Source organism: Dromiciops gliroides, chromosome 2 (assembly GCF_019393635.1).
Source record: "Dromiciops gliroides isolate mDroGli1 chromosome 2, mDroGli1.pri, whole genome shotgun sequence".
In the NCBI taxonomy this organism is placed as follows: Eukaryota; Metazoa; Chordata; class Mammalia; order Microbiotheria; family Microbiotheriidae; genus Dromiciops; species Dromiciops gliroides.
Window position 1 is genome coordinate 458,423,075 of NC_057862.1, and position 8,022 is coordinate 458,431,096.

Below are 8,022 nucleotides of genomic sequence, written 5' to 3' on the forward strand. Positions count from 1 at the left end.
TTAAATGGGTTTGTCCCTGCACACTAATAATAAAGAAGCACTTCAACTCTTTCTACATTTGGTCCCCTACCAATCCTGAAGATCCCATCTCTTGTGTGAACAAAGGAGAATCCAGAGTGAGGAAATTAATTTAATACACACTGCATCATCTCTCAAAGGCCATCCCTAACAGAGAAAAAAAAAATAAAGCCTACATTTAGCCACTGGGCACAATGACATATCCTTATTTTGAAGAGAGAAGATGGGAATGAACAAAACACAAAACAAAACAAAAACTCAAGAATGGGGAATATTGAGCAGAGGTTTAATTTCCTTCACAGGGAAATGCCAATTAACTTTTTTCTGACACTGTCACAAGCTGGGGTGCATGGCTGTCCAGCTGACAGGTTTGGGTTTAAGTGTATTTCTTTTGTAGTGAAAGGAAAGGGGAATCTTATGCTGATAAGAGGTCACCTTGAAACCATGTCAAGAACACGCAAGAGAACTCAGGATCAAACTGTTCTGAAGATGGGAGGGACCTCTGAGAGCATCTAGCCCAACCCCTTTCATTGATTTCTAAAGACTGTAAGTAATTTGCCCAAGGTCATACAGCTAATCAATAGCAGAATCAGGATTCAAATCCTGAGCTTCTGACTCCAGGTCCAAGGCTCTTTCCACTAAACCATGCTGCCTCATTTTTGTCTAGAGAAGGTTAGTAAGGACTTGGTCCATGTCTTCAAATATTTAAAGGGCTGTCATGTGGAAAAGGCCTTGACTTGTTCCAAGAACCAGTTGGTAGAAATTACAGGGACTTATATTTCATCTCAGCTCAACTGCAAAAGTTCCTAACAATCAGAGCTGTCCAACACAGCTGTCTCATAAGATAGTGAGCTTTCTGTCACTGGATGTGTTCAAGCTGAAGCTGATTGTTGTTAAAGGGATTCCTGCTTCAGGAAGGTATTGGCTTATATGGTATCCTAGGTCCTATCCCACTATCAGACTTGGAGATTCATGACTCCAAAGCACAAGCCTCAGCTCCACTTCACTAGAGATCAGTTGGCTCAGTGATCTGATGGAGTCTTTGCAGTTCATCAGACTAATGGAAAAAGGTCAGGCCTCTGCTTTCTTCCTTTTATGTGTTGACTTTCCACACTAAAATGCAAGTTCCTTGAGGGAAGGGGCAGGGGGAGGGATTTAAGATTCTTTATTTCAGTTTTGTGAGAGAACCACTAATGCCCAAATCACCTGGTCTCTAAAGAGGGAAAAGGGGCTGGGAGAAGGACTTGTACATCAAAGCTAGATTGGACCACCTTGGGAATGAACGCCTGGGTCCAGATTGCTACTCATCCCATTTCTTCCCAGTGACAACACCTGGATAACAGGAAATGCTTCAGGGAATCCCTGAGCAGATCTAGGTTAGCATCTGATGGGGCACTCGGAGCAGCACATCCCCAGGAGGATCAAATAACATTCTTCCACCTGAATATTCATCCTAAATACCACCTACTGGAGGATGACCCCAGCTAGGCCCCTGCACGTATAGGCAGCATCCTAGGCCATAACCTCTGCAAGGGGCCTTAGAACAGAAGGCCAGAACTGGTACCTGAGAGCTCATTCAGTCCATCCCTCCCCTTTCACTAAGGAGGAAATTGGAGGGGAATAGGAACTTTCTCAGGGTGGGGAGCACAGAGGATCCTATAGGGGTAGAACAAGCACTCACTCTAAAAGTTTGGCTGCGGCAAAGGGGCTGCTAGTTGCCTCCCTCACTTTCTTCTCCGCCCCCTCCCTCCGCCCCAGCAGGGTCCTCACTTTCCCGAAGCGGTTTAACCCTTAGAGGCCCGAGCTGCTCTTGCGGGGTCCTACCTCGGCCCCGGGCTCGGGGGTGAGGGAGAGGGCGAGCTCCTGCGCCCCGCTGTGCAGCGGCTCGGGCTGTGACTCCGACTGCTCTCTGTCCCCAACCCCGTGCCCGTCCCGGTCCCGGTCCCCGTCCCCGTCCACCAGCAGCATCATGAAGGCAGCGGCGGCGGCGGCAGCGGCTGCAGGACCCGGCTCTGGCACGCTCATTTCAAAGGCTCCCGGCAGCCGACTCCTCCCTACCGTGCCCCGAGCCCCGCGCCCCCGCCACCCGGGCTCTTCCTGGCAGAGGTGGGGCAGGTGCATGCAAAGCCGGGGCGGTGGAGCGTCGCCGCTGGTCCAGCCCAGCTCCGGCTGCCTGCACCCGCAGGGAACGGGTGCTGGGACCGAGCGGCCGCTGCTGCTACAGCTGCTGTAGCTGCTGCTGCTGCCGCCACTGCCGCCGCCACCACCGAGCCCAGCCACAGTCCAGAGCCGCGGCGGGCCTGCCACCCAGCGGCGCGCGGCCGGTACTGCAGCCCCGCGGCCCATCCCCAGCCACTCTCCCGCCTGGGTCCCCGCCGAGCCTCTGCTCCCTCCGCCTCCCCGCCGCCTAAGGTTCCTCCCCTCCACTCTTCCATGCAACTGGAGATGGGGGATGGCTTAGCGGCCGAGGTTTGGCGGGGTAAGGTGGGGCGGGGCCTCGGGGGACCCTGGCTGCAGAAAGGGGAGCCCTTGGCTACTTTATATGCCAGACTCTGATCCCTCCCCTTTGGAGCTTTTTCCCTCCACTTCTCCAGCCCTGAGCAGTCCTCTTCAGGGCTCGGCCGCCAGTCCCAAGAACTTGAACTCTGTTTTGTTTTCCTTTGGGGCTTCCCTAGGGCTCCCTCCCCGACTGAATTTCTAGGTGAACTGCTATTTTTTAAAGAGATGAAGAGGTCAGAGTGGGAGACAGGGAGAGCCTTCATTATTGTTCTTTCTTCGAAATTAGATCGTAAAAGCATTGATTCTCTCCTCCCTCCTCCCCCATTCTTGCACCGAATTTTATTCCCTATTAGAGATGAAATCCCAGATGCTTAATGTATGGAAGTAGAATCATTGAATGTCAGGAGGAATCTTAGCAATCACCAAAATTGTAGGACGTTAGATTAGAACTGGAAGGGGCTTTAGCGGCCATTTAGACTCACCCCGACACCCCCCTTTTTTATAGGTGTGGAATGTGAGAGGTTAGTGACCCAGGATCGCAGAGCTATTTGGTGTCTTAGTAGGTTTGTGTCTTTGCTTTTTTAAACTCAGGCCATCAGATTCTGCATCCAGGTCTTTCCATTGTACTTCACTAACTCTGGTCCAATACCCTAATTTTTTAATTTTTAATTTTTTGCGTTGCTATGAGGGTTAAGTGACTTGCCCAGGGTCATACAGCTAGTAAGTGTCAAGTGTCTGAGACTGGATTTGAACTCAGGTCCTCCTGAATCCAAGGCTGGTGCTGTTACCTAGCTGCCCCCCAATACCCTAATTTTTCAGATAAGGGAAGTAAGGTCCAGAGAACAGAAGTGACCTCTGCCCAAAGTCATCACATTAATTTAGCAGCACTGCTGAACTAGAACTCTGATCTCTAAACTCTTTGTTGGGAGTATAAGGAGGCAAGTCAGAGAAAGCTTTCCCCCTCTGCCCCTGGGGAATGAAATTCCCAATTCTCTTCTCCATATTATTCTAGAATTGCCCCAAACCCTAAACCCATAGTCAATTAACAACATTCAGACTCCCAGAAACCCTTCCAAAAGGTGACCCTGAGGCTCCAGGCACAGGGTCACAGGAGCTGGGAGGTAGCTTAATTAGAAACAAATTAACCCATGCTCCTCTGTTCATTGTCAGCAAGTCACACATGGAGACTTTAACCAAGAGCTCCCTTCTTAGCTGTGGGGCTCTTCTATCTGGTTTTTTGAGGTTGAAAGTTCCCCAGGAACAGGGCCCTACCTAAATCGACTTGTGAGAAAGATGAATTCACAGTCCTTTCCCGTCCTACTTCCTCCTAATTTTGCCCCTCCCAGATTTGAGAGAGCCCCCAAGGTACCTCATTTTGGCCTAGAATCATAGAATATCAGCTGGAAAGAACCTTAGAAGATAGACTGGCAGAACTAGACCAACATGAGATTATCCACTCCAATCCTGTCATTTTCAGGGGCATAAGCAGAGACCCAGAGAGGCTGTGACTTGCCCAAGGTCACCCAGGATTATGCAGAGCCAGAGGTAGAATCCAGGTCTCCTGACTGCCAGTTCAGGGTACTTGTACTACCCCAGGCTACCTTCCAAAGCAGGCTGTTCTCTGGAAAGCCTGGGGATCTGCTCTGTAGAGGAAGACTCCTGGCTCTTCCCACTTCCTTGTTTTTCTTGTCCTTACCCAATCTCCACTTTCCCTGGGACCATTTCTAAAGATGGGTATTCAACAGAAACTGTGAGATCTTGGGCAAGTCCTTTCCCCCTCTGGGTCTCCATTTCCTCATCTATAAAATGAAGGCTATGTGTTAAATGAGAAGATGCCTTCTGGCAATGACATTCTGTGGTCCAAGACTAATACCCCTCCACCCTCTGACATCGTATGTTCTATGAGTCCTTCTGGCTCTGAGGTTCCATGACATATGTATGTACTCTGCACTCTGAGATCCCTTCTAGCTCTAAACCTGTGATTCTGAATGGTAAACATGGTGGACCAGGGGAAAGAGTGGAACAGCAACAAAAGCTGCCCCAGGGGCTTTGTTGCAAGGTTCTGACCATGCCAATCAATGCCCTTTCCCCTGACCACCTCTGCCCCGGAAAGTGGGGGAGGCCACTACTCCTCTGTAGCCCCACCATGCTTGGAGAGAAAGGCAAGGCGAGCAAACACTGGCAGCCCTGAGGCCTGGGACCAAGGCAGCTGCCTGCACTGACCACACCCTGACAGAACCAGTTTAAACCAGCTGCACTGATTGAGGAGGAGCATCAGAGACTAGCTCCCTCTAGTGCCCAAGTGAAGTCTGCAAGGCTGGCTACTCTATACGGAGCAGTGGGAGGGTTGGAGCTGGCGGGGACAGGCTCGGGCCTGGTCTTCTCTGCAGGAATGCTGTCGGGGGTAGGCCACGAGGCGGGGCCTGACTGGTCTCAGAGGGAAACCTGGCTGGCACCATGGGGATTGGGAGGCGGGCTTCTCTCGTCTTCACCCTCTTACCTTTCCCCTCTCCCCACCTTGTCCTCATTTCCAGATCCAAAACAGGTAGTGGGAGATTAGAAAGACGATCCAGCCCAATCTGAGCATTTTGTAGAGAGAGGAAGTGACCTGTCTGGGGTTGGCATGTTTCTCTAGCAGCAAGGCCAATTTTCCAGCCTTTATGGCCGAAGGACTCTAAAGGCAAGAGGAAATTATTTCTAGCTGACAACGAAAGGCTCTGGATTCTAATGTTTGACAAACCCTGCTTGCAGACAAGTGGCCTCCCCCTTTGTAGTTTCTCCATCAGCGAAACCGCGTTCACAACTCGTAACTCCCCTCACAAACACACGTGTACATGTGTTCTGAGGAGCAGCAAACAGGACCACTGGGAAAGTTAATCGCTAGAATACTGAGAAATAATAATGCCCAAATTAAAATGGACTGCCTCCACTGTCAGGAAACTCCAGATCACTGGAGGGCCTCAAGGGGAGGCTGGATCCCTCTTGTTGGGGATGTTGTGGTGAGGGTTCCTGCTCATGTCTGAGTTAAAGAGCAGTATGGTGGCCTGGGTCCAAGATTTAGTGTCAGGGACCCTGGCCCTGGGTCCCACATAGTACTCTTGTGACCTTTATCTTTTTTTTTTCTTTTTTCTTTTCTTTTCTTTTTTTTTTTGTTTGCAGGGCAATTAGGGTTAAGTGACTTGCCCAGGGTCACACAGCTAGTAAGTGTTAAGTGTCTGAGTTCGGATTTGAACTCAGGTCCTCCTGAATCCAGGGCTGGTGATTTATTCACTTCGACACCTAGCTGCCCCTTATGTGACCTTTATCAAGTTACTTCCTGTCTTTGAATCTGTTTCCTCATCTGTCAAACGAGGGCTTTGGTCTTAATGAGCTCTACAGCCTCTTCTAGCTCTAATCCTTAGACTTCTGAGGTTCTTCCAAGCTCTGAATGTTCATGATTCTGTTTTCTATCCAATCCCCAGCAGGAGCTTAGCTCACTGCCACCTTGGCTTCCAGCACCACAGAGTACACACATGGTGTGGAAGCTGCAGAAACATACAATTCAAGGTTGTTCTCAAGTACCTGATGTTCTTTTTAACAGAAAGAGCCAGACAGGATGACAACCAGAGAATATTCCTGGATATTAAAAAAATGGATAGAAGACTCAGGATAGGAAGGAAGAGCAGACAATTCTGGAATCTGTCTTCCTCCAAAACAGTCATGCATCAAATTCATTTAAGAAACATTTATGGAGGCAGCTAGGTGGCACAGTGGCTAAAGCACTGGCCTCAGATTCAGGAGGACCTGAGTTCAAACCCAGCCTCAGACAGTTGACGCTTACTAGCTGTGTGACCCTGGGCAAGTCACTTAACCCTCATTGCCCTGAAAAAAAGAAAGAAAGAAAGTAAGAAACATTTATGTGCCTACCTTGTGAAAGTCCTGGCAATAAAGGACTCTTTTGAAGAAAAAAAAAAAAGTTATTGCAGTAGAGCCTGAGATTAGATCTACCAAATTGGGAAGACAGGAGAATGGGCCTAGAAACAGGCTATCTATTGCTTGAGAACCATTCTAGTTAACTGTAGAAAACCTTGGGGTGCTGTAGGAAGAAGTTTAGATTTGGAAACTGATGGTCTGCTTTCTTTCTTTTTGTTTGTTTTTTGGGGGGTTAAGTGACTTGCCCAGGGTCACACAGCTAGTAAGTGTCAGGTGTCTGAGGTCGGATTTGAACTCAGGTACTCCTGAATCCAGGGCCGATGCTTTATCTACTGTGCCACCTAGCCGCCCCCTTTTCTTTCTTTCTTTTTTTTTTTTTTAGTTTTTTTAGTGAGGCAATTGGGGTTAAGTGACTTGCCCAGGGTCACACAGCTAGTAAGTGTTAAGTGTCTGAGGCCGGATTTGAACTCAGGTACTCCTGACTCCAGGGCCAGTGCTCTATCCACTGCACCACCTAGCTGCCCCCTCTTTCTTTTTAATGGAATTTTTTGTCACTTTTAAAATTCTGAACTACCTTCATCTCTCCCTCTCCAGGCCTGGTTTCAAAATCTTGGATCTACTCTGCATTTCTTTTCCTGTATATTGTTGTTGTTCAGTCATGTCTAGCTCTTTATGACCTTGTTTGGGGTTTTCTTGGCAGAGATACTGGAATAGTTTGCCATTTCCTTCTCCAGCTTATTTCACAGATGAGGAAACTGAGGCAAACCAGATTTAGTGACTTGCCCAGGCTCATGTAGCTGGTAAGTAAGTGTCTAAGGCCAAATTTGAACTCATCGAGATGATTCTTCTTGACTCTAAGCCAGACACTGTCCACTGTGCCACCTAGCTGCCTCTCTACCTGTATAACCTTAAGCAAATCATTTAACTTCTCTGGGCCCCAGTCTCTTCATTGGTTAAATGAAGGGACAGGGCTAGATGACTTCTAAGTTCCCCTCTAGGTCATCATCTATTTTCCTGTGGCTCATCGACCAGGTTCACCAGAGGATGATGATTTTCTTCACCAACTTGCAAAGACCATTTACATAGGCATGGAAAGCTGGACAGTTTTCATTTGTGGAAAGACACTCACACCAATGAAATAAAATATTCTTGAAATACTTCTGTGGAATTTTAGGATTTAGAAGGGACTTCAGAGGTCATCTAATCCAACCCCCTCATTTTAGATATGAGGAACCCTGGGCTCAGAACAGTGAAGGACTTGCCTCTGGTCACCAAGAGAGTAAATCTTGGGCCAGGATCAGAGCCTGTGTTACTTGGTTGGAAAGTATTGGCTTGAAGCCTCACAAATCTAAGGAAACGAAATTTCAACTAAAAAAAGAAAGCAGAGGGCGAAAATTACCCGCATCTATTCACCAATCTAGGTGCTATAACAACTAGCTACAATGTAAGAACAGCAGTAGAAGCTACCCAGAAATTCACAGGAGACAAAAATCCAAGTAAACACCCAGAAATAAAACCTATGGCCTCATTTATCTTTTTTTTTTTTTTTGGTGAGGCAATTGGGGTTAAGTGACTTGCCCAGGCTTGGGTCAC

At 48.3% G+C, this 8,022-nt stretch overlaps 1 protein-coding gene across 1 annotated transcript in view; it reads right to left on the bottom strand.

The window, feature by feature from the left end:
- BCAS4 (breast carcinoma amplified sequence 4) overlaps positions 1 to 2,299 on the bottom strand; it is a 68,858-nt gene extending 66,559 nt beyond the window's left edge. Inside the window, exon 1 of the mRNA XM_043981570.1 lies at positions 1,843 to 2,299. Within this exon, the coding sequence (XP_043837505.1) occupies positions 1,843 to 2,139 (297 nt within the window). The 5' untranslated portion in view covers positions 2,140 to 2,299. The remainder of the gene's footprint in view (positions 1 to 1,842) is intronic.
- Positions 2,300 to 8,022: the final 5,723 nt, after the last annotated feature.